The sequence below is a fragment of the Gastrolobium bilobum genome, unplaced genomic scaffold (assembly GCF_033153095.1).
Source record: "Gastrolobium bilobum isolate Gb01-03AN ecotype WA unplaced genomic scaffold, APGP_CSIRO_Gbil_v1 utg1031, whole genome shotgun sequence".
Classification (NCBI taxonomy): Eukaryota; Viridiplantae; Streptophyta; class Magnoliopsida; order Fabales; family Fabaceae; genus Gastrolobium; species Gastrolobium bilobum.
The window spans coordinates 243,059-270,193 of NW_026899326.1; the positions used below are offsets into that span (position 1 = coordinate 243,059).

Below are 27,135 nucleotides of genomic sequence, written 5' to 3' on the forward strand. Positions count from 1 at the left end.
CAGCAGTCTTCAAATTTTCTTGCTGGAACCGGCTTTGTCATCATGTCGGACCAATTTTGGTCAGTGTGCACCTTGACGAGTTCGAGCTCACCACCTTCCACCACATCTCGGATCCAGTGATACCTCACATCAATATGCTTAGTGCGGGAGTGATAGGTCGAATTCTTCGCAAGATGGATTGCGCTTTGATTGTCACAACCCAGCTCGTACTTGTCTTGATCATGGCCGAGTTCCATGAGGAACTTCTTCATCCACAGCATCTCTTTGCTTGCCTCAGTAGCGGCAATGTACTTAGCCTCAGTTGTCGATAGTGCAACACATTTCTGAAGTCTTGATTGCCAAGAGACAGCTTCTCCGGCAAATCTCATCAAATATCCTGTAGTCGACTTCCTCGAGTCGACGTCTCCCCCTAAATCAGAATCCAAGTAGCCTTGCAACTCGGCTTTGCCTTCTCCAAATCGGAGACATAAGTCGGTCGTACCTCGGAGGTACTTGAAGATCCACTTCACTGCTTCCCAGTGCTCTTTGCCGGGGTTTGACAAATACCGGCTTACTATTCCAACAGCATACGCCAAGTCGGGTCTAGTGCAAACCATTGCATACATCAAGCTTCCGACGGCGGATTGGTACGGGACCTTCATCATTTCATCTTTGTCTTCATCAGATCTCAGACATTGCTTCTGGTTCAGCTTTATGTGTCCGGCTAGGGGGGTGCTCACTGTTTTGGCTTTGTCCATGCTAAATCTCTTCAAAATCTTCTCAATATATTTCTCTTGACTCAGCCACAGTAGCTTCTTCTGTCTATCTCGGATGATCTTGATTCCGAGAATCTGCTTTGCAGGGCCGAGGTCCTTCATTGCGAAGGACGAGCTCAACGCCTTTTTCAGGGCGGCTATCCTTGATTTATCTTTCCCTACAATAAGCATGTCGTCAACATCTAACAACAAAATCAGAAAATCTCCAGCCTCATACCTCTTCACAAATACGCAGTGGTCGGCATCTGTCTTTTCAAACTTATGATCAGTCATGAATGATTCAAACTTCTTGTACCACTGCCGAGGTGCTTTCTTCAAGCCATAGAGGCTCTTCTTCAACCGACATACCAAGTCTTCTTGGTCTGGAGCTTGGAACCCTTCAGGTTGCTCCATATATATCTCTTCTTCTAAATCACCGTGAAGAAATGCCGTCTTCACGTCCATTTGTTCTACCTCGAGGTCCATCGAAGCCGCCATGGCTAACACGGTTCAGACCGAGGTCATTTTCACCACAGGAGAAAAAATCTCCTCAAAATCAACTCATTTCTTCTGATTGCAGCCTTTCACTACAATCCGGGCTTTGTATCTTGGCTTTTGCCCGTTCTCTTCATTCTTAATCTTGTAGACCCATTTATTTTTCAAAACTCGTCTTCCTTTAGGCAACTCAGTCAGCTCATAAGTTTGATTCTCGTGCAGAGACTTCATCTCGTCTTGCATTGCCTTTTTCCATTCTTCTTTCTCTGAGCTCATCACAGCCTCATCATAACTCTGAGGCTCACCGTCTTCAGCAACAACAGTGTATTCATCAGATGGGTATCTCGTAGAGGGTCTTCTTTCTCGAGTTGGATATCTCGGCTGTTCTTCAGCTTGAGGACCCGGTTCATCATTCTCATCCCGGATCTCATCATCAAATCGGACCTCAGTGTCTTGGTCATCGTCAGCTTGTTGCTGATCATCATTTTCTTCATTTTCTTGATTTTCTCCCCCTGCTTCAGCTCGGACAGGAGGGATGGGTTCTTCACGTCTGACAGTAACCCAGACTTTGGGCTTCGAGATGTCATGAATGTTTTCATGCTCATGAAAGATCACATCACGACTTCTCACGATCTTCTTATTGATTGGATCCCAAAGTCGGAACCCGAACTCACATCTCGGCGAACCAAGATAAATGCATTCTTTGGTCTTTGCATCAAGTTTGGCCCTTTCATCTTTAGGGATATGCACGAAAGCTCGGCATCCAAACACTTTCAGTTGATTATAGGCCGCTTTCCGACCTGTCCAGACTTCTTCTGGAATTTCTCCTTCAAGTGGCCGTGATGGTGAGAGGTTGATCAAGTCAACAGCAGTTTTGACGGCTTCTCCCCAGAATGATTTTGGTAACCCGGTATTGGATATCATGCTTCGTACCTTCTCTTCAATTGTTCTGTTCATCCTCTCAGCCAGTCCATTTAACTGTGGAGTCTTGGGGGCGTCTTCTCAAGTCGAATCCCGGCCGCTCTGCAGTATGCATCAAAAGGGCCGCAATACTCACCACCATTATCAGATCAGACCACCTTCAATTTCTTGCCAGTCTCCCTTTCAACCATCGCATGGAATTCTTTAAAGGATTGGAGTACATGGTCTTTAGACTTCAACAAATATACCCACACTTTGCGGGAATGATCATCAATAAATGAAACAAAGTACTGAGCTCCTCCAAGAGATTTCTCCGACATGGAGCAAACATCAGTATGGACGAGGTCAAGAATATTCCTTCGTCTTCTTGGTTGATCCGGTCTCACAAAAGAAATTCGGTGCTGCTTTCCAGCTAGGCAGTGCGTGCAACTCTCCAACGCTTGGCCTTTCAACCCGGTCAATAATCCTTTCTTGTTCAGGATCTGTAGCCCTTTCTCGCTCATGTGGCCGAGGCACTTGTGCCATAGCTCTAAGCTAGATTCATCTCGAACAGAATTGGCTTCTCCGCCATTGATCTTTCCTTGCATCACGTACAAAGAGCCTTCTTTCTTACCTCGGGCCACGACCAAGTTTCCCTTGGCCAGCTTCCATCTAACACTACCAAAGTAGTTCACTAACCCGACATCATCAAGTTTGCCTACCGAGATTAGGCTCAAACGCATGTCAGGAATATGCCTCACATCTTTCAACACAAGTCGGCATCCGACATCTGTGGTCAGAGTTACATCGCTGACACCAACAATCTTGCTGGTCACCTGATTTCCCATCTTCACGACTCCAAAATCACCACCTCGGTAAGAGGATAAAAAACCTTTGTGTGGAGTAACGTGGAAGGAGGCACCGGAGTCAACAATCCAGGTGCAGTCATCATATGCAACATTCAAATAATTATCCTCACCTAGGAGGAATATCTCGGCATCCGGGTTGGCAGCCACCGCAGTGGTGCTCTTGTCTTCCTTCTTCTTGGGAATAATCTGATCCGGCTTCACAGAGTCGTTCTTCTCATCATTCTGCAAGGTCCAGCAGTCTGGCTTCTAATGGCCTGTCTTTCCACAGTAAAAGCACTTCAACTCATATTTCGGCTTTGACCGACCTCTGGACTTGTCTCGTCTGTCACGACCTCTACCTCGGCTTTTGCTTCTACCGCGGGAGTCGGATTTCCCTTTGTTCTCAGCAACTTTGGCCTCAGACGTACTCGAAGTACCTCGTTCTCTTCTCCTGGATTCTTCGCCCAGGAGGCTGTCTGTCACGACATCCATCTTCAATTTTCCATCTGGAGTCGAGTTATTCAGGGTCACCACCAGAGTATCCCAGCTTTTTGGCAGCGAGCTCAACAGCAGCAATGCCTGTAATTCTTCATCAATTTTCATATCAGCCTTTGACAGCTGATTCACAATACCTTTGTAGGTGTTCAGGTGTTCAATCATGCTCATGCCGTCATTGTATTCATGGACTCTAATTTCGTCCACAACTCATACGCGTTCGTGAATTCGGACACGTGCTCAAAGAGGCTTTTATCAATATATTTCCTGATCGTGGCTACCGCCTTCCGACTCAGGATCTCCCACTCCTTATCTGTCTTTCCTGCTGGTCTCTCATCAAGGATAATGGGCTCATGCAAATCTTTGCAGTAGAGATGATCTTCCATCATCGGTCTCTAATATGTGAAATTATCTGCGGTCAACTTGAACATATCTTCATCATGAGTTATGCCACTGGTCTCCATCTCGTCTCCCTCAGAACCCGTCGAACTCGGGCTCTGATACAACTGTTGGGAAAACTCGGTTCCCTCAATCTCGGCTTAGGGGCCTTTGTGCGGAAGTCAATCAACAAGATCCTGATCTCGGATCTCGGCAATACCTCAGCCTGGACTTCACCAGGTCAGGCAGCGCAACGGAAAAATCAAAACGAAAACAGGAGAGAGAGAAGAAGAACACAACCAGATTTAACGTGGGAAAACCTTCTCCAATGAAGAAGTAAATGTTGGGAAAACTCGGTTCCCTCAAGCTCGGCTCAGGGGCCTTTCTGCGGAAGTCAATCAACAAGATCCTGATCTCGGATCTCGGCAATACCTCAGCCTGAACTTCACCAGGTCAGGCAGCGCAGCGGAAAAATCAAAACGAAAACAAGAGAGAGAAGAAGAACACAACCAGATTTAACGTGGGAAAACCTTCTCCAATGAAGAAGTAAAAAAACCCACAGGACCTAGTCCAGATCAAAAATCCACTATGAAAATAATGGTTACAAATAATCAAATACACCAATGTGGTGGTTAACTCAACCTCTCCAACAATGGTGATAATCAAACTACCCTAGAGATGTTTCACTCAAACTCTCTTTCTAGAGATCTTTCAAATGCAAAGCATAAAGCCTTGCTCAAACAATCAAATAATTCTCTCAAATCTGGCCTAGCCTCCACCCACAACTAATGAGTATATATAGAGGAGGTGGAAATTAGGGTTAGGATTTTTAGGAAACCCCTCAAATGGGCTTGGGCTTAGCATTGAAGGAGGAAGCCCAACAAATCTCCCCCTCCGACTTCAATGCGTCGGCTTCATCATCAACCCGGCTCCTTCACAACAGTCTTCAAATTTTCTTGCTGGAACCGGCTTTGTCATCATGTCAGACCAATTTTGGTTAGTGTGCACCTTGACGAGTTTGAGCTCACCACCTTCCACCACATCCTAGATCCAGTGATACCTCACATCAATATGCTTAGTGCGGGAGTGATAGGTTGAATTCTTCGCAAGATGGATTGCGCCTTGATTGTCACAACCCAGCTCGTACTTGTCTTGATCATGGCCGAGTTCCATGAGGAACTTCTTCATCCATAGCATCTCTTTGCTTGCCTCAGTAACGGCAATGTACTCAGCCTCAGTTGTCGATAGTGCAACACATTTCTGAAGTCTTGATTGCCAAGAGACAGCTCCTCCGGCAAATCTCATCATGTATCCCGTCATCGATTTCCTCGAGTCGACGTCTCCCCCTAAATCAGAATCCGAGTAGCCTTGCAACTCGGCTTTGCCCTCTCCAAATCGGAGACATAAGTCTGTCGTACCTCGGAGGTACTTGAAGATCCACTTCACTGCTTCCCAGTGCTCTTTGCCGGGGTTTGACAAATACCAGCTTACCATTCCAACAGCATACGCCAAGTCGGGTCTAGTGCAAACCATTGCATACATCAAGCTTCCGACGGCGGATTGGTACGGGACCTTCATCATCTCATCTTTGTCTTCATCAGATCTCGGACATTGCTTCTGGTTCAGCTTTATGTGTCCGGCTAGGGGGTGCTCACTGTTTTGGCTTTGTCGATGCTGAATCTCTTCAAAATCTTCTCAATATATTTCTCTTGACTCAGCCACAGTATCTTCTTCTGTCTATCTTGGATAATCTTGATTCCGAGTATCTGTTTTGCAGGGCCGAGGTCCTTCATTGCGAAGGACGAGCTCAACGCCTTTTTCAGGGCGGCTATCCTCGATTTATCTTTCCCTACAATAAGCATGTCGTCAACATATAACAACAAAATCAGAAAATCTCCGGCCTCATACCTCTTCACAAATACGCGGTGGTCGGCATCTGTCTTTTCAAACTTATGATCAGTCATGAATGATTCAAACTTCTTGTACCACTGCCGAGGTGCTTGCTTCAAGCCATAGAGGCTCTTTTTCAAATGACATACCAAGTCTTCTTGGTTTGGAGCTTGGAATCCTTCAGGTTGCTCCATATATATTTCTTCTTCTAAGTCACCGTGAAGAAATGCCGTCTTCACGTCCATTTGTTCTACCTCGAGGTCCATTGAAGCCGCCATGGCTAACACGGTTCGGACTGAGGTCATTTTCACCACAGGAGAAAAAATCTCCTCAAAATCAACTCCTTTCTTCTGATTGCAACCTTTCACTACAATCCGAGCTTTGTATCTCGGCTTTTGCCCGTTCTCTTCATTCTTAATCTTGTAAACCCATTTGTTCTTCAAAGCTCGTCTTCCTTTAGGCAACTCAGTCAGCTCATAAGTTTGATTCTCGTGTAGAGACTTCATCTCGTCTTGCATTGCCTTTTCCCATTCTTCTTTCTCTGAGCTCATCACAGCCTCATCATAACTCTGAGGCTCACCGTCTTCAGCAACAACAGTGTATTCATCAGATGGGTATCTCGTAGAGGGTCTTCTCTCTCGAGTTGGATATCTCGGCTGTTCTACAGCTTGAGAACCCGGTTCATCATTTTCATCCCGGATCTCATCATCAACTCGGACATCAGTGTCTTGGTCATCCTCAGCTTGTTGTTGATTATCATTTTCTTCATTCTCTTGATTTTCTCCCCCTGCTTCAGCTCGGACAAGAGGGATGGGTTCTTCACGTCTGACAGTAACTCGGACTTTGGGCTTCGAGATGTCATGAATGTTCTCAACCTCATGAAAGATCACATCTCGGCTTCTCACGATCTTCTTATTGATTGGATCCCAAATTCGGAACCCAAACTCACATCTTGGCGAACCAAGATAGATGCATTCTTTTGTCTTCGCATCAAGTTTGGCCCTTTCATCTTTAGGGATATGCACGAAAGCGCGGCATCCAAACACTTTCAGTTGATTATAGGCCGCTTTCCGACCTGTCCAGACTTCTTCTAGAATTTCTCCTTCAAGTGGCCGTGATGGTGAGAGGTTGATCAAGTCAACAGCTGCTTTGACGGCTTCTCCCCAGAATGATTTCGGTAACCCGACATTGGATATCATGCTTCGTACCTTCTCTTCAATTGTTCTGTTCATCCTCTCAGCCAGCCCATTCAGCTGAGGTGTCTTGGGGGGGCGTCTTCTCAAGTCGAATCCCGGCCGTTCTGCAGTATGCATCAAATGGGCCGCAATACTCACCACCATTGTCAGATCGGACCACCTTCAATTTCTTGCCAGTCTCCCTTTCAACCATAGCATGGAATTCTTTAAAGGATTGTAGTACCTGGTCTTTAGTCTTCAACAAATATACCCACACTTTGCGGGAATGGTCATCAATAAATGAAACAAAGTACTGAGCTCCTCCAAGAGATTTCTCCGACATGGAGCAAACATTAGTATGGACGAGGTCAAGAATATTCCTTCGTCTTCTTGGTTGATCCGGTCTCACAAAAGAAACCCGGTGCTGCTTTCCAGCTAGGCAGTGCGTGCAACTCTCCAACGTTTGGCCTTTCAACCCGGTCAATAATCCTTTCTTGTTCAGGATCTGTAGCCCTCTCTCGCTCATGTGGCCGAGGCGCTTGTGCCATAGCTCCAAGCTAGGTTCATCTCAAACAGAATTGGCTTCTCCGCCATTAATCTTTCCTTGCATCACGTACAAGGAGCCTTCTTTCTTACCTCGGGCCACGATCAAGTTTCCCTTGGCCAGCTTCCATCTGACACTACCGAAGTAGTTCACTAACCCGGCATCGTCAAGCTTGCCTACCGAGATTAGGTTCAAACGCATGTCAGGAACATGCCTTACGTCTTTCAACACAAATCGGCATCCGACATCTGTGGTCAGAGTTACATCACCGACACCAACAATCTTGCTGGTCACTTGATTTTCCATCTTCACGACTCCAAAATCACCACCTCGATAAGAGGAGAAAAAACCTTTGTGTAGAGTAACATGGAAGGAGGCACCGGAGTCAACAATCCAGGTGCAGTCATCATATGCAACATTCAAATAATTATCCTCACCAAGGAGGAATATCTCGGCATCCGGGTTGGCAGCCACCGCAGTGGTGCTCTTGTCTTCCCTCTTCTTGGGAATAATCTGATCCGGCTTCACAGAGTCGTTCTTCTCGTCATTTTGCAGGGTCCAGCAGTCTGGCTTCTTATGGCCTGTCTTTCCACAGTAAAAGTACTTCAACTCATATTTCGGCTTTGACCGACCTCTGGACTTGTCTCGTCTATCACGACCTCTACCCCGGCATTTGCTTCTACCCCGGGAGTCAGATTTCCCTTTGTTCTCAGCAACGTTGGCCTCAGACGTACTCGAAGTACCTCGTTCTCTTCTCCTGGATTCTTCGCCCAGGAGGCTGTCTGTCACGACATCCATCTTCAATTTTCCATCTGGAGTCGAGTTATTCAGGGTCACCACCAGAGTATCCCAGCTTTCTGGCAGCGAGCTCAACAGCAGCAATGCCTGCAATTCTTCATCAATTTTCATATCAGCCTTTGACAGCTGATTCACAATACCTTTGTAGGTGTTCAGGTGTTCAATCATGCTCATGCCTTTCTTGTATTCAAGCTTAACAAGTCGGCGAACCAGGTGTGCTTTGTTCCTGGGAGTCTTCTTCTGAATCATGGACTCTAATTTCGTCCACAACTCATACGCGTTCGTGAATTCGGACACGTGCTCAAAGAGGCTTTTATCAATATATTTCCTGATCGTGGCTACCGTCTTCCGACTCAGGATCTCCCACTCCTTATCTGTCTTGCCTGCTGGTCTCTCATCAAGGATAATGGGCTTATGCAAATCTTTGCAGTAGAGATGATCTTCCATCATCGGTCTCCAATATGTGAAATTATCTGCGGTCAACTTGAACATATCTCCATCATGAGTTATGCAGGTCTCCATCTCGTCTCCCTCAGAACCCGTCGAACTCGGGCTCTGATACCACTGTTGGGAAAACTCGGTTCCCTCAAGCTCGGCTCAGGGGCCTTTGTGCGGAAGTCAATCAACAAGATCCTGAACTCGGATCTCGGCAATACCTCAGCCTGAACTTCACCAGGTCAGGCAGCGCAGCGAAAAAATCAAAACGAAAACAAGAGAGAGAGAAGAAGAACACAACTAGATTTAACGTGGGAAAACCTTCTCCAATGAAGAAGTAAAAAAACCCACGGGACCTAGTACAGATCAAAAATCCACTATGAAAATAATGGTTACAAATAATCAAATACACCAATGTGGTGGTTAACTCAACCTCTCCAACAATGGTGATAATCAAACTACCCTAGAGATGTTTCACTCAAACTCTCTCTCTAGAGATCTTTCAAATGCAAAGCATAAAGCCTTGCTCAAACAATCAAATAATTCTCTCAAATTTGTTCTCTCAAATCTGACCTAGCCTCCACCCACAACTAATGAGTATATATAGAGGAGGTGGAAATTAGGGTTAGGATTTTTCAGAAACCCCTCAAATGGGCTTGGGCTTAGCATTGAAGGAGGAAGCCCAACAGTAAAAACCCACGGGACCTAGTCCAGATCAAAAATCCACTATGAAAATAATGGTTACAAATAATCAAATACACCAATGTGGTGGTTAACTCAACCTCTCCAATAATGGTGATAATCAAACTACCCTAGAGATGTTTCACTTAAACTCTCTCTCTAGAGATCTTTCAAATGCAAAGCATAAAGCTTTGCTCAAAAAATCAAATAATTCTCTCAAATTTGTTCTCTCAAATCTGACCTAGCCTCCACCCACAACTAATGAGTGTATATAGAGGAGGTGGAAATTAGGGTTAGGGTTTTTAGGAAATCCCTCAAATGGGCTTGGGCTTAGCATTGAAGGAGGAAGCTCAACACCATAGACAGAAACAAACGCAGCAAAGGAGAAGGCAACAACAATGATAGAGGAACAAACATACAAGGTAAGTCCAAGCATTCTTTCTCATTATTTGGGTGTATGAAAGGACACAAAGGGGGTCATCATGTTACACGTAATAAGGCATATAAAGAGGAGCACAAGAAGAAGCACAAGATCCGTGCACCAAAGAGGTATTTACAAACGGTCCACATGCCAGAGTATTTCAGAGGAAAAAGAGAGAAAATTCAAGTCCATACAATCACTTCTCTTCCTAATTCCGGTTACGATACCAAGGTAGAGTTGCATGCATCCGTTGAAGAAGCAATTGCTTACTGCCGTTATTGTTATGCAAAATAAAAGTAGCTAAAATGCTCAATATTGTTGAAGAATTGGAAGGATTGTTTTTTTGTTTCCTTTTCTTTTTCTAGAATTATTTCTTTTCATTTAGAGGAATTAATGAAATTTTTAATTATAGATTGTCTATTTATATTTTATGTTGAAATTATTTAGAGATGATTTTTATATATATATAAATATACATTATACTCGATTAGTTTGATTCAAACGAGTAGGAATTAGTTTCACTGTTAGATGATATTATAATCTAACCTTGTTGAAATGGATAAGCAAAAGTAGGTAAACTAAGAGTAGGCAGAATAATCTATCTCATATTTATATTGGAAAAGTATATATCCTTTTAAAGGACACAAACTTAAATTCTTTTAAGAGGGAGATAGACACAAAGCAGTGGTCCCACTGAAAAAATAAAGACAAAAAAAAATAAAGGTGAGAGTCTCACCTCCTTGCGTTTATCTTTCTCTTAAAAGGACCTAAGTTTGTGTCCTTTAAAGGGACACACACTTTTCCCATTTATATTAATACTATTACTAGCAATTTATTCAGTGGTGGATCCAAATTTTTTTATGACAGGGGACAAAAATAAAATACCAAAATTACAAGTGTTATCAATAATAATAGTATGAATTAACTGTTACAAATATTTTTTAGGGAGGGTTTAAAAATTACCCTAATAATCTATTATTATTTGTTAAATATAATTTTATACATGTAATAATTTTGAGATTAAAGTTTAAGGAGGGGTGACCGCCAGTGCTCGCCTTTCTCTTCGGATCATCCCTGGATTTATTCAATGCGAAGATGACTTTTTATTTTTTTATAATATCTAAGAATATAGTTTAATGAATTAATTCATATATATATATATATATAATATTTAATATTTATTTTTATTATGAATAATGCTAATGGGCATTAGCCAAATCTCATTATTAATTTATTATTAGTAAATAATGTCTGATAACAATACTGATATTGTGATGGGCCTATACAAGAGGCTCATGTTCTAGAAGACCCAATAAAAGGGCAATTGAAAGAGGAAACTAAGACAAATAAAGAAAAATCAATTAAGAATGTTAATCCTAATACAACTGCTACGAACCTAGACACATACAATAACCCTTTGGCAAAGCCGTTACTCTTAGTGCATAATGATCTGCTAACCCTAGGGGCATATTTGGTGCATAGTATAGGATAAGGCCTGATAGAATAAGACCTGATAGTATAAGACATGATTGTACAAGACCTTATTAAATTTTAATACTATCCATCTTTTGGTATAATATTGCATAAGATAATATCCATCAATATTTTAAAAATTACTATATTAAGAAAATTATTTTAATATATTAATATTGAAATGATATATTAATTCTTGAGAGTTCTACTTGTAAGCAATATTAATACATCAACCCCTTATCAGGCCTAATCCCACCCCTTTAGGCCTGATTAAGTTATACATCATTTTGATGTATTAAGGGGTTCTGTTGTATAAGCTTATACTATCAAGCCTTGTACATCACACTAAACAGGCCCTAAGAGTATTTCTTTCATAGATACATGAGAAAGCCTCTATATCCAAGATTGACATATCAGTCTCTCTTACTAGACATATCTGACTCTAGGACCGACCAAATATATATTAAATTTTAAATACATATAATAGTTCAATAAAATAATAGTTTAATAAAATTTAAAATACTTAGTAAAGTCTACTCGAAAGATAATGCATTTAAAATTTTACCATAGCTAAAAATTAAGTGAGCAAACTGCAATGAGAAAAATATTATGCTTGACTCTTGTTAATCAATATTTGTAAAAAGGATAAAACAAAGTGACGATTAAAAAATAGATGGTGAGTACTTGATTACTTCTGTCTTGAGTTTGGATAAATAAAAATTTAGTTTTCAAATATTAAAGAAAAAAGACTTATTAAGTATATATGTTCAAGTGTATTTTTTTTAGTTCAATTAAGATTCTAAGATTTTAACCTTACTAGCTAATATTTTAGTTGTTTCATAAATAAGTTTGTTAATCTATTTAATAAAATAATTAATGAACACCATTTTTCACCGTTCTAACAACTTGCACAGTCAAAAATTGAATACTGTCTAACAATTATATAATCTACGTAAATATAAGAATTCATGACATTGTTAATTATAAATTATCTATTTATACTTTATAATAAAATGTTCTTGGGATGTATTTAATAATATTTTAAAATTCATAATACATTTTTTTGAAAAAAAAATAGAATAGTAAAATTGAAAAGGCAAAGGTCTGAGTTGGGGGAGAAAATAGTATACGTCAATTTCCAAAAGACAAAAATAGAACAGTATCCGATAATAAAATTGTCTCGATATGCAGTTCATAATATTATTAAATGCGTATTTTTGTTAAAAATCACAATGGAATATTGAAATTAAAAAAGACAAAATACGAATGTTGATAAGAAATATTTTTATTCATTTATAGAACAATATCGTGAACGTTCTATTTTTTATAGTATATTTTGAATACTCTATTGTAACCGACATTGTTGTTAAAATCTCGATTTATCACTACGATTTTACTAATATTCCAAACGCTTTTACAATTTTACGATTTTTTACGATTTTTTTACATTATGATTTTACGTTTTGCGATTTTTTAATCCCCATCCGATTTTACTTAAGATCTCGATTTTAACAACGTTGGTAACCGAGTCTATTTTCACATATTTAAAAACGATTCGTATTTTCTACCGCCAATGTAGATAAGTTATTTATACTGAACCCAAGACGACGTCGTTTTGGGACAAAAATCAAGGTATTTTTGTAATTATAATTTATTTCAGGGTTATAATAATTTTTCTAATTATAAATTTTAATTTTTCGATTCAAAATGACGTCGTTTTGAAAATGAATGTAGATAAATTATCTATATTTACTGTACAAAGATTAAAGTCATTTAAAAAAGTAATTAAAAAAAATGTTTACAAAGTCGATATCTCCATAACCAAATCTGACTGTTATCAATCAATTTCAGTTTACTCAAAATCCTTCCATGACCCATATTCTTAGTCAACCTAGTTTTCTATTATGTCTATCAAACTGTAATCACAATTTGAAGGGAAAGATTGGCAGAAATATCGGTTTTGCTGGCTCTGGTTTATATGCCTACTATAAGCTCGTTGGTAAATAACTTTCTCAAGTCCTCTATATGAAGTGTTTTGCAATTAGGGAAAGCCATTTGCTTCAATCAACTGGTCATCACTGCATCCCTTAAAAAGGAAGAAGAATCTGAATCAAACTCGGATCTATGGAACTTGTGACTGATCTATATATTTAGGAAGTTTTGCTGAGTGACAAGTTGACATACAAACATTTTCTGGATAATCAGACTAGACCTGTTGTCATGGCTCTAGTGTATTCAAACCTTTGTTGATTTAGTAGTTTGTTCATCCATTGCATTTGATGAATCTTGTGCAGCCCTCTCGTTGTAACTATTAACAAGCATGTAATTTTATAGCAAATCCATAGTGGAGAGAGAAATTTTTGGAGATTAAATTTGCTTATGGTTCTTTAATAACTTTTGTATCATATGATTATTAAAGAATACTGAAACGTAAGATACATATGGTTTTATCTTACGAAATTTTTAATATACAAAATTTTTAATCTTTAAATTTTGTATATTAAAATTTAATAAAACCATATGTATCTTACGTAAGATACATATGGTTTTATTAAATTTTTAAAAATTTAATCTTTAAATTTTTAATAACCACATACAAAACATTAAGATAACAATACTGCATGAATAGTTATCAATTTTTAATAACTTTTAATTTTTAATTTCATTTATACATCTCTTTGATTTTTTTTTATCTTTGAAAACCAAGTTCTATTTAGATATGTATTCAAATATTTGGAATGAATTTTTTTTATCCATTTGAATCTACCTGGTTTTTTAAAAGAAATGTAAAATTTTAAATGATTTTTTTTTTTAAATTTTCAACAAATTTGTAGGAGTCTTAAACCTCCAGAAACTGAAACATTTGTGGGGGGTCTGAAGCCTCCAAAAAATATTTTAACAAATTGTGGCATTGCACATAAAACTTCCACAAAATATGTTGTGGCGTAGGTAAAACTGGGGGTCATTGAGGATGCCACAAATGTACTTTGTGAAGATCAAAGACCCTCACAATATGAAAATATAACCTCCACAAAATGCCTGAATTTTTGTAGTGGTAGTTTAGAATAATAGTTTAATACTACAAGAAAAAATATTATTAGTGTCGTAAATTTCGTCACTACATATGAAATTTCGTCACAAATTCCTGAGTCGCAAATTTATTTGTGACGAAATTTGATTATTTGTGTCAAAAATTGTCATTTGTGACAAAATTTGTGACGAAATTTTTTGTCACAAATAAACTTTTTTCTTGTAGTTAGTCTGACATCATGTATATCTCTTTGTACTTTCTTTCTTTTCAGTTATATAATAGACTCCCCGCTGTGTAGTCAAAACACACGGATTACTCACAAACCTCTTGGGTCCTGAAATTTAACAAAACCCAAAGACTCTTGTGTTAGAGATATAACATATAAAACCCAATTTCGCTATCGAGTTTCTTAAAATTTGAAACTCTATTGTAATGATATCATCTCCGTAACTCTGGACTCCTCGTCTCTCTCGACAAACCCTATACTCATTATTATGCATACTGTCCCGTGGCAATTTTCAAACCAATCGTAACTCAATATTGTATTTTTTATTTGTTTCGGCCACCTCTACTTCTGTTAACCTACTTCATATATTCTTATAACCAATCTTCATTGTTATATTTCAAGTTTGCTACTCTTCGGCAATGGACTTTTCAAGTTGCTTTCATTGAGCTGCTGCTTTCAATTATAGTCATTGTTGTCTTTAGTTGCAGCGGCACCCTCCATCTTCACTTTTGGTGCGCTTGAAGACACATTAGTCATTGTCTTTAAAGAATTCTTGTTGTTGCCTATCGCCATTGTTACTCTCTTAAGATCATGTTTATTTATTTTATACCTCTTTTTTAAGTTAAAAGTTAAGTTAAAGTTAAAAAAAAGTACCTAATATAACTTAACAAAAAGCTCTTCCTAAATTTTTTTAACTTATACCTTTTTTCTTCGTTATAAAAAAAAGCCACCTCACTCCGATGGATATTATGGATAACATTAGTCACAAATATTATTTATAAATAAATATTATATACTAATTTAAATTTTATTTAATTTACTTCTTATAATTTTATATTAATTTATTACAAAATATATAGTTAACATTATATATAGAGTAAATATATTTTTTTGGTTCTCAGCAAATTTTACGATACTCGCTTTAGTCCCTAGCAAATAAAAAAGCTCATCGTGGTTCCTAAGAAATTCAAAATAGATCCATTTTAGTTCTTTTAGGGACTAATATGGATCTTTTTTGAATTTACGAGAGACCATAATTTCAATTAAATGAATCTATTTTAAATTTTTTAAGAAGGACTACAAAGAACTTTTTTATTTATTAGGAACTAAAACGGGTATAGTAATATTTGTTGATGAACAAAATGAGTATTCACTCTTATATATATTTCTAGTTCTGTCATGTTTCAACCATGTCACTCCAGTGGATATTATGGCAATGCCTTCGCCGGTTTCTTATTCTTTAAACATTACTTGAACCCCTGAAATCTGAATTGCGAATTACGAATTCTCAATCTATTTTTATTTGGATTCCGCAATGGAAGACTGTTACGGTGATACCAGAAAAAACCGCAATTTGTATATATTTGTCTGGAAATAGCAACATCGTTTTCGCCTTAGCGTCGTTACGTACGCAATCTCAGACGCTGGGTCCCATCCAGTGCGATGCAGTGGGCCTTCTCCGGGATTTCCATGTCACTGAAATAGTGCTTTCAAATTTTTAAATCACAATCTATACAAATGAAGCTTCAATTATTATTATTTTTTATTTATTATATTATATCAGAGGGTGGTGACTCGAGAATATTCTCAATGAGATCGTTGGCATAGCACATTCGAATCATTCGAACGGAATATGCCGAGATTGGCGGTTCCTTATTTTTAATTTCTTTTACTGTCGTTGTGTGATTGTGTCCGAGGAGGTTTTTCTTCCCGTTTGTTTGTGTCCAGATCTTCAATTAATAATGTCTCTGATTCATCCGTTTTGGGAAATCCATTGATGTCGTTTCTCTTTTTATTTTATTTTTTTCGAATTAAGAAAACAAGGGTTCTGATTTAGGTGTTTGTTCGAAATTCGAAATTCGAAATTCCAATTTGGTTGGAATGATTGTGCCAAGATTAGAATTAGCGTAAGAATAATAAAAGTAATAATAATATGCAAGCGGTGGGGAGGCTCGGCAGCTACATCACCCGTGGCATGTGCACGGTTTCAGGGCCATTCCTCCCTTTCGGTGGTGCCGTTGACATTGTTGTTGTTCAGCAGAAAGATGGAAGCTTCAAGTCTTCTCCTTGGTACATTAGATTTGGGAAATTGCACAAGGTTTTGAAGCAAAAGGAAAAGGAAAAGGTGGAGGTCAATATTAGTGTCGATGGAGTGGAACCTGATTTTCATATGTATTTGAATCATAAAGGGGAAGCTTTCTTTCTCCACTCACAAGCACAAGGTGAAGAAAGAGAAGAAGAAGAACAACAACAAGGGGAATCTATATTGTATTATCCATCATCTGGTGATGACACGGTTGATATCCAACCACGGGTTAGTAAGAGGCAATTCAAGTCCAAAAGTTGTAATTTTGATTCAAATTCAGATGCTCAGGTTGATAAGGTTGTGGCCAGGACTAGTTCTCGCCGCTCCCGAATTCTCGGGCTTGTAAGGTCCTTCAAAGGGGATAGTGAAGATGGTGATAATATCAACAGGGTTGATTCATTTGAGCGTGCTGAGATTGCAGCTAACTTGTTGGAGCTAAAGTGGTCTACCAATCTCACTTTTGATCAATTACCTCGTAGAGACAGAAGAAAAACTCGGGGTGGTACCTTGGACAATGGTTTACACCCTCGTACAATAAAGGAGGAAGCATGTTCTTGCAGTAAGCAAGATGGCATCAGTCCCAAGTCTGACTCTGATGAGGTTCTGTGCCTTTCAAGTGCACGATGTGGGGTCTTGCATGCTGCAACTGTATTGCTGCCTGAGGTAAATGATGCTAAATTCTTCCTGGTAAACATATTAGATCTTTTACATATCAAATGGAGTAAGTGAAGCAAGCGAAAGTGTGAAGAGTGTGTTCTGTTTTGCTTGACATTGATACATTATTGTTGTTGTTTAGGTTTCACAGACTGATGTGTATGATGTTTCGGGTGTTGGAAACCTAGCAAAGTTTCGAAAATCTCAAACTATCAATATTGGTCGAAGAGATTGTTCAGTTAAGAAGGTTAGGGCAAATACTCCAACGTCTGAACAGCTAGCATCCTTGAATCTGAAGGAAGGGAGAAACACAGTAACCTTCAGTTTCTCTACACCTATGCTAGGGAAGCAGCAGGTTAGTAATTAATAAAGTTTCTTTAGTTTTATTTTAAGTACATGAGACGTACTTCTCCTTTCCTTTTATTGAAATCTATCTTTTATTATTATTCAGGTTGATGCTCGAATATATTTGTGGAAATGGAACACTCGTATTGTGATATCAGATGTGGATGGGACAATTACAAGGTGAGGATATATCTTTGTCAAAAGTAAACTGTTTTCCAAATAGATAGTATACTCTGACGGATTCTTTTAATAGTTACTTACTTTTCCATTTTTATTTTGATCTTATCTTGCAAATAAAGATCAAGTAAGTTGGTACATACCAAAAAATGCTCCTTACTCATTCACACTGAATAAATCAATGGTTCAATCAAATATATTCTGCTTATATCAACAACCATAAGTCCGCACTATGATGTATTTCCCAAAAGCTTCTTAGCTCATGCTTTTTTCTTTCTATCAAAGAGAAAGCATATCGCATCTGAGACTTTCTTTAAGATATATGGCAGGGTTGGTTCTATTATTGTATGTAAACTTCTATTCTATTTTATGGTGCTGAACTAGTTTATGCTCCATGAATCCTGTTTCTTTTGAGCCTAGCATGGTACTTTTTTTTTTCATCTCCTATGTTCACTTGAAGAAAACGGGACATGGTTCTCCAAAGTGTGAGTTTAGTTTATAGTGCTAATGGATACCAAGATCAGGTAATATGCTTGTTCGGCTGTTTGCTGATCTGCTCAAAAAGAATAGGAATCTTATTCCATTTTTTTTCCCTTTTCATTTGGTTGCCTTTTTGTTTAGCTTCCTGTCATATGATTTTTCAGAATCGTTATGTTCTTATCATGAGGAAATATGTAAAAAAAACATGGTACAAGCATGAATACATTAAGTTGGGAGTATACCTCCAATTATTGCCATCACATTGTGCTTGTGGAAAAATGCACTTGCCTGCATATTTTTCACTATAAATAAGGTCATCAAACTTTGGCTGGAGTTGTCCTTCATGTTTGCTTATATCTATTTTTTTATCTAGTGCATAGCCTCATTCACTTATATGCCGAGTTCTTTGTTAAATAAACTTATTTTTATAAGCAAGTTAGACACGCAAAAGTTACTATCAGTTTCTCGTGAAGATAAACTTTATGAGGCCACACTCTGATGTCCTTTAAGATTTTTGATGTGGCCATGTTTGTGTATAGCAGGAAAAAAGAAAAAAAAGGGGGCCAAGAGCCCAACCCATTGCTGAAATAGTAGGAAGTGGCCAAGAGAAAGAAGTGGAAGCAGGAGGCCAATCCAATGCTGAAATAGAAGAAAAAGGCAAAGAGCAAAATGTTGGAGACTAGCTCCTACAACTCACAGACTTTGGGTTCTATAGTCATTCTTTGGTGTCTTGTAATTGTGCTGTTTCTGGTTTAAGGTCGATTAGTGACTCTGCATTATCTTTTGGAGTCTCTGAGTTATAGGAGCTAGATTCCAACATTTTGCTCTTTGCCTTTTTCTCCTATTTCAGCGTTGGATTGGGCTCCTGCTCCCACCTCTTTCTCTTGCACTTCCTCTTATTTCAGCAATGGGTTGGGCTCTTGGCACCTTTTTTCTTTTTTCTTTTTTTCTTCTATACGCAAACTTGACCAAATCAATTCTGTATGAATTTAACCTATAAATATACATTTACTGTCATTGATTTGTTTGTTAAACTGTTAATTGAGCTAGACAACCTAGATTAGGCCATTGCAGTCTAACGGCGCTCATTGGATGTGAAATTTTTACAAGCAGATAAAGAATAATCCTTGTCTTAATCCATTTTAGTGGTGATTAATGGAAAGTTGGCCAATATAATTCACCTTATACTTTCACTATTATTATCATACCTTTAAGATTAAATTCATTGTCAATTGATAATATGCTAATATGAAAAATTCATGGTTGTAGTTATATCTTGGTCAATTTTCACCTGAGAAGGTAGAGTTTTGCTGTTATAACCCTGGTCTCTTATCTTTGAGAAAAGATAGAATAAAGTTAGAGTAAAAGCAATATACTAATTACACTGAATATTTATTACTAGAAGTCAACAATACAAGAGGTTTCCCCTCTTACAAGGAGCACTCTTCTTCCCCTGGGAAAGTATTCTCAGATCTTATTCCTTACATAATTTTTCTGACTGCTTCCTAATTGAGGATATGCCCTCTTATAACAACAAATAACTGACCATAACTTCCTATAACTAACCACCCTTAGAGAAACTATTTTAATAATAAATAAATAAGGAAGGTTATAGTTACTACCTTTTTTTCTTACTACCTCTTACTACTAAATCTTAACCGTTGATTTTCGTCAATCTAACGGTTGTAATTTATTGGGTCATACTTATTAATTAATTATTAATTTTCAATAAATTACAACCGTTAGATTGGCGAAAATTAACAGTTGAGATTTGGTAGTAAGAGATAGTAAGTATAACCTCTCCCTAAATAAACTGTCTAACCATAACTTCCAATAACCAGCCACCCTTACAGAAACTATTTTAATAATTAATAATAAATAAACTGCCCAACTGTCTGATAAAATACTAGACAATTGTCAATCTGACATTTATTTAGATCTTAGTGTAGACTTTAAAAGGTTGAGGACCCTTTATTCCCATGTCCATATCATTTGCAGATTTAAGTTAGACTGGTTTTATTAGAATTCAAACTGCATGATGATAGTAAGCAAGGAAGTAAGACAAAATGATGGACTACAGATAGTAGTAAACTTGTAAAAGTTTGAATTTCCTTTCTTCCTTCATGCAATCATTTTTAACATCTAGATATATGCCATAACCAATTGGTCTCCATGTCTTTTTTTTTTTTTTTTTTTGATTCTAGAGTTTAATTATACTTTATGGTGTGATGATGCTAATTTCTTTCTTACAGATCTGATGTTCTAGGCCAGTTCATGCCTTTGGTTGGAATTGACTGGTCACAGACAGGTGTTGCTCATTTATTCTCAGATATCAAGGTTTGTTTGTCTTTTGTGTGTGGTTAGAAGATGTCTTGAGATTACACAATGCGAAAATGTTTTGTTCTGTAGTTAAATCTTGAATACAGTGATCATGCATCACTTGTCTGGGCAATGTTCTCGGACAAGTGAGCTCAAAACAAATAATTGGTTGCTTTGTCCATTAAGGCCACAAAGTTGATGACTTCTATTTTACATGTCTAGTCATTCTAACGATTAATTAATCATCTAGGGAGTTTTGGGTTGGAAACTGCCTTTTAGCCTGCTTATAATAACTGTTAGTGTAACCTCATCCACCAGCTTAAGCTTTTGGGTTGAATTGGTTCTTTACATGGTATCAGAGTCTCGGTGTCACGGGTTCGATCCTTACCGCCTCCCACTTTCTCTTGTGGAATTTTTTAGCTAGACTTTATATTGTCCACCCTTCAAGTCCAATTGGCTCTCTTACGAGGGGACATATTAGAGTATAATATAAACCATTAAAAAGGCCCTCACCCAACAGCTTAAGCTTCTGGGTTGAATTGGTTCTTTATATGGTTTCAGAGCCTCGGTATCACGGGTTCGATCATCACCGCCCCCATTTTCGCTTGTGGAATTTCTTAGCACGGGTAGGTGGGCTTGTGTATTGTCCGCCCTTCAAGCCCAATGGGCTCTTGTGTGAGAGGGCGTGTTAGAGATATATAAAACTATTAATGTAGCCTTACCCATCAGCTTAAACTTTTGAGTTGAATTGGTTCTTTATAATAACTATCTTGATTTTCTTATTTTTTATTTGTATTTTTTGTTTTGGATGTCGTTTATGGAATTTTAACTTGTCTAATTCACACTATACAGGAAAATGGCTACCAGCTACTTTTTCTCAGTGCTCGTGCTATTTCTCAGGCCTCTCACACCAGAAATTTCCTATTCAACCTTAAGCAGGTGATTCATAAATTTGGAATCAATTTTAAATCTCAAGAATGGACAATACAAGAAGACCAGAGAAAGTAGTTTACATTCTCCTATTTGTTTTGTTATAATGCAGGATGGGAAGGTTTTACCGGATGGTCCTGTTGTTATTTCCCCTGACGGACTTTTTCCTTCTCTATACCGAGAAGGTAACTAGTCGGCTTGTCTTTCATTTCTTTTTCTTCCTACTGTTCCCCTTCTTCCAATTTAAATGTAGGTTCCTGCCATATGCTGTGCATCATAATTCCCCCTACTCACATGTAGGATTAATTTTCTTATAATATTTTGGTACAAAAAGGTTAAATTAGCCCCATTCGAAGGTCACGGCATACCACAAGCCTTAACAAGGGTTTATCATAGTCTACATTAATTACATTCATTAGATTTGTTGTAGAATTGCTTGTGCTGATATTTGAACCTATATTATAGTGAGGGAGAAAGAATAGGAAACTAGAAATTAAATTTCTTTTAATATTTATGTTTTGTGTGTATGAGGGCGACCTAGTGCAATGATAAAGTAGTGTTTTTATGATGGAGCAAGGTTGCATACAAGGATTTTCTCTGCCCTAACCTCACAAGTCAGGATTTCATGGGGAGTTGTTTTTAGTTATGTTTTGGCCCTGAACAACATTAACACTTAGTTGTCTTCCTTTATTCTTTTCCTGGAAGTACTGATTAAGCCTAAATGGGCGAAAACTTGCACCGATTAGGGATTAGCCGTGTATATTTTCTTATTAGAAATCTAATTTCCCTAATATTCCACGTTGCATCTTGCCATGCGAATGAGTTCAGTGATGAAAGTTCAAGTAGTTTGACTAAAGTCGTCTGTGAAGCTTAAAATAAAAATCTGGAGTGCCATTGTTTCCAGCTTTACCTGAAATGACAGATAGCTTTTGTACTATAACCTAAGGAAGGCTATACTAGGAGTATTTAAGAATAGAAAAATGGAGAATTGAACAAGGTGAAGCCTTCCACTTTAACCTTTTATTCCCTGCTTTCTCATGTGATACTGTTGGGTTCCATTTGCAAGGTATGGGACTTGGAGTCCCACATTGGTTGTATGGACAACTAATGTGGGGTTTATAAGGCCTTGGGCACTCCCACCCTTTGAGCTAGCTTTTGGGGTGGTGCATCCCAAGGTCTCATCAAATGGTATCAGAGCATCCATCTCGTGGAGTTGTCCGTGAGGGCACGCACTAGGGAAGCGTGGTGGAATGTTGGGTTCCATTTGCAAGGTATGGGACTTGGAGTCCCACATTGGTTGTATGGGCAACTAATGTGGGGTTTATAAGGCCTTGGGCACTCCCACCCTTTGAGCTAGCTTTTGGGGTGGTGCATCCCAAGGTCTCATCAGATACACATAATGTTTTACATGAAGATACATGCAGTGCAGGCCTTCTTTGTAAAAATGATTTGTAAATAATAAATGACCAAGGAAATTTTAATTATTGGATTGGATGTTTTTATGGGACTTTTTATTAATAATATTTAAGACTTGACATTTCTTTTCTATTTCCAGTTATCCGGAGGGCTCCTCATGAATTCAAAATTGCATGTTTAGAGGTTAGGTTCCCATCGTCACATATTACATTTGACATGATTTTAATATTTTCAGCATGGTAATCATGTTATTAAAGATTAGTTGAGTTTTGATGCATCCAGGACATCAGGGCACTTTTTCCTCCTGATTGCAATCCATTCTATGCTGGTTTTGGAAATAGGGATACGGATGAAATCAGCTACCTCAAGGTTGGAATCCCGAAAGGAAAAATATTCATTATTAATCCCAGGGTAATAAGTCTTTCATATGATTTTAATGAAATGTTTTAAGTTTTCCAAACTTCCATTCTCATGTCTTAAGTTTTCAGGGAGAGATTGTTGTAAACCGCCGTTGTTTTGACACAAAAACATATACTTCTCTTCATGCTCTCGTGAATGGGATGTTCCCCCCTACATACTCCTCTGAACAGGTTTAATTCTGAAGGAACTCTCTCTCTCTCTCCTTTTTCCTAATATCAACTACTCCCCTCTCCCTCTCTCTCCTTCCAAAAATAAGTCTGATGTTAAAAGGATTTGTTTGTGATGTAACTTATTTTTTTGGCCTTGTTATTGCTGAATATTGGTTACAGGAGGATTTTAATTCATGGAATTACTGGAAGTTGCCTTCTGCTATGAATATTTGAAAGGGTCCTTTAGCATTTACTGTTCAATTATCTTGGTCTGGTGCGGATAGGTGCTGGTTGTGCTGCTCCTAGAATTATATAGGTAAAATTGATTTTCTGCTATACATAATGTGTTAAGACTCCATTATAGGATTTTAAGTTTTAGTTATTATATACTTGATATCTTTTTAGGGTTATGTTTATCTCATTTTACATGAGATAAACAACTTTTCTATACACACAAAAAGAGGTTAGGTCCCACCACTCTTTTTTCTCTCTCCTCTTACCTGTGAGTCTCACTTATACTTTTATTTGTACAACATGAGATAATTGTTTTCCTACAACATAAGAAAAATATATCCCATCTTTTTAATGGTAACTTAGTTTCTTTCTTTGATTAATCAAAATTCCGAAGTTTATTAGGGAAATCTCTTCAAACTTTTCTAAATAATCTGTTTGATATTTCTGTATGGTGTGTAGGGTGACAAATCTTGAAGATGCGATGTAAAAAAGTTAGAATTAGACCATTAGAGATGATTTTCAAGTCCTGGTGGATTGATTTGTTGGCACTTTGAATTCGATGGATGGGGGATTTATGAAAGCGTAGGATACATTTTGCCTGCAACCTGCTTCAAATTTAACTTCTTCCAGCTTGAGGCTGTGAGATCAGATATACCTTTATTATTTCCATTGTACGGTTTGTTGTAGTGATCCCATGAACATTTAAACGAGTTAGTTTACTCTATTTTCACGAGCATGACCACCAAAATCATAGAACGAGAATCCCACCAATTTAACATCATTTCTAATCATTATTAATGAGTTGCATCACTTTGTATGTAACTATTTATGTATGTAATATTGAAAGCTTCCTCTTCAGTTTCTTGATTACAACAAGTAGAAAAGCTTCTGTTCCTATAATTCATTTACTTATTCATTATATCTTTATGTTTCAATCCCTTGTGCATTCTTTAAAATTCGATCCGGTACGTGAAAACGGTTAGATAATTAGATTAACGGTAGAATATCATGGAACATAATTTTTCTTTTTTAACAGCCCGTTATGTTAGGAGTTAATGTTGTACTGATGATGAATAAATTGAAGGGTACGGGTTTAATTATGCAATTAAGGAGTGTCCTAATGTAATTAGCGCTAACTTTGGGGAAGGTCAACGTAATTTCCTCTGGAAGTTATATAATTTACAAACCAAATCGATTGCAAGACGGAAGCAAACAAGCTAATATTGTGATGAGCTGATTTTGGTGGGTACAAACACCAAATAAATAAAATATTTTTAGTGTTACGGGTATATTTTTTTTACTAAATATGATAAAAATAATAATCGATAAACCTATCTACACTTCACTTCCTTTATGTTTATTTTCTCCCATATCTTTTTGTTTTTTGGTTTTTTTTTTGGTAAGGAAGTAGGTACTTCCCTGAGACTAAAAATGTGCTCCAACCATAGAACTTACATTGGATGAGTTGGAAAAGATACGTGTCATCCAAAATCCAAAATGGGGTTTTGGTTTTAGTGATCTAAAATATTTTTATTTTTATATAAAAAAAGATATTTTAAATTGGCTAGATTCTCTATGTTCTTGTATCTTAAATTAAAAGCTTAATATATGTTTTCTAAATTTCTCCTTCTTGGATGCTAATTAAGGGAATAATCCATCTTATATTACGGATGTACAAAATAATCAAAAAACTGAATCGAACTATGAACCAAATCGAACCGCCCTTAAAATAATCAGTTCAAGAACCGAACCGATTTTTAAAGAACCAGTTCATGAACCGAACCGGTTTTTAGAACCAGTTTAAGAACCGAACCATTTTGAATTGAATTGAACCGAACCGTTTTCAAACTGAACCAAATTGATTTTTATAATTTTATTTTTTAAATTTTTAATATTTTTTCTTTTTAAAAGAGAGTCGACCAAACCGGTTCCGAACCGAATCCAACCGTTTTCAACCGAACCGAACAACTTTCGAACCGAACCAGGTTTGAACCAAATCGAACCACTTTCGAACCGAACCATTTAAACCAATTCGGTTCAATTTTTCAAAAATCCAGTTCGGTTCGACCCATGTACATCCCTGCGGAAAAGGGTATTAGAGGGAGGACACTTCTAAAAAGGCTTGAGATGGCGTGTTAGATCTCGGGCCACAATATTCAGGTCTGGGAAGAACCGGGGTTGCTAATCCTAGGAACTTTCAAGCCCAGGTCTTCAACTACTAGAATATAGCCAGAATTGAAGGTTCGAAACCTTATTGGTCCAATTAATGGAGGGTGAAGTTAAGAGTTACTTGAACCATATCATTGTCCTTTAGATGATCGAGTTTTTTTTTTTTTCCTTCTTCTTTCAGTCAAGGGTGCTATTATATATTGACATGGAATTTAGCGGGTCATACCAAGAAAAGTACATCTATTATGCCATCAACTCCAAATGATGCCTCGAATTTCAGTTGAAAAAAATTATTGAAGATTGCAAAACCAAAGAAGATTAAGATATTCTTGAGTCGTGTCTCTGACAAGACCTTCCTTACGACCCAACGTAGTTCAAAGGCGGGTTCTTCATGATTATTCTCTTCCTAGATCTGAGTTAGGAGCAAAGGTTTTCCTTTATATATATCTTGGTGGAATGCCTTCCTCTAGGCAATAGGTATATGAGTTTGTGCAGGATTATGGAAGAAGGTACAACCTATCCCATGATAAAATATGTTGGGCTGGATAATATGATTTATAGTTTCTTGTAACTTAGCAGAGACATAGGTGGTGTTTGGTTGAGAGCTTTTCAGCGGATATCTATCTTTCTCAAGTATGGCTTTTAGAAACACCATGTTTGTTTCAACGTTTTTCACCAAAAACCCATCTATCCAATTTGTCTGGATTTATGAGAAACATAGATATCTGCACTGTTTAGAAACCCAATTTGAAGGTGGGATTTTTCGAAAAACCGGTTATCTGGCTTTTAATGCACTGTTGATTTCATAAAATTACCTAATTTTCCAGTAAAGTTTTTCCCCACCAAACAACTTTTTTTTACATTTTTCTACATATCTCACTTTATCTATCTTTCCAATCATTTCTCTATCTATCTCATTTCCCTACTATTCCAAAAAAATTTCCTGAACCAAACGCCCCCTTAGTGGAATGATATGCATTCTTGTTAAGATTTGGGGCAAATCACACATTATTCTCCTTATACTTTCACACTTTTTAATTAATCTTCTCAAGTCTTATTTTCATAACTTAACACATTTTAACTTTGAATAACATTAATTTTCTTTATATTATCTATCAGTTCGTCAGTTACTTTACCACCAAGCATATAAATATAAGTTACTTTACCACCAAGCATATAAATATATTAGTACAAGATTATTTCATAGTTGTGTTAAAATTTGATAAGGAGAA

General features: G+C 37.6%; 1 protein-coding gene across 2 annotated transcripts; it reads left to right on the top strand.

Annotated features, from left to right (window-relative positions):
- Window positions 1-16,110: 16,110 nt before the first annotated feature.
- On the top strand, window positions 16,111-24,535 carry LOC133289648 (phosphatidate phosphatase PAH2-like). Of its 2 annotated transcripts, XM_061487628.1 has the most exons (11): window positions 16,111-17,273; window positions 17,407-17,619; window positions 17,716-17,789; window positions 20,519-20,603; window positions 21,438-21,524; window positions 21,628-21,700; window positions 23,071-23,114; window positions 23,214-23,342; window positions 23,420-23,521; window positions 23,681-23,816; window positions 24,194-24,535. In XM_061487628.1, the coding sequence occupies exons 1-10, from the start codon at window positions 16,458-16,460 to the stop codon at window positions 23,732-23,734; spliced, it is 1,677 nt and encodes a 558-aa protein (XP_061343612.1). In that variant the 5' UTR covers window positions 16,111-16,457; the 3' UTR covers window positions 23,735-23,816; window positions 24,194-24,535. The 2 variants fall into 2 exon arrangements, with proteins under 2 accessions (XP_061343612.1, XP_061343613.1); XM_061487629.1 differs by lacking the exons at window positions 23,071-23,114; window positions 23,214-23,342; window positions 23,420-23,521; window positions 23,681-23,816.
- The last annotated feature ends 2,600 nt before the right edge of the window (window positions 24,536-27,135 follow it).

Excerpts from the sequence above, each read along its gene's own strand:
- LOC133289648 (XM_061487628.1), top strand. The coding sequence starts at position 16,458 with ATGCAAGCGGTGGGGAGGCTCGGCAGCTACATCACCCGTGGCATGTGC. Across the intron at positions 21,525-21,627 it reads TCCTATTCAACCTTAAGCAG|GATGGGAAGGTTTTACCGGA; the intron begins GTGATTCATAAA and ends GTTATAATGCAG. Across the intron at positions 23,343-23,419 it reads TATTCATTATTAATCCCAGG|GGAGAGATTGTTGTAAACCG; the intron begins GTAATAAGTCTT and ends TTAAGTTTTCAG.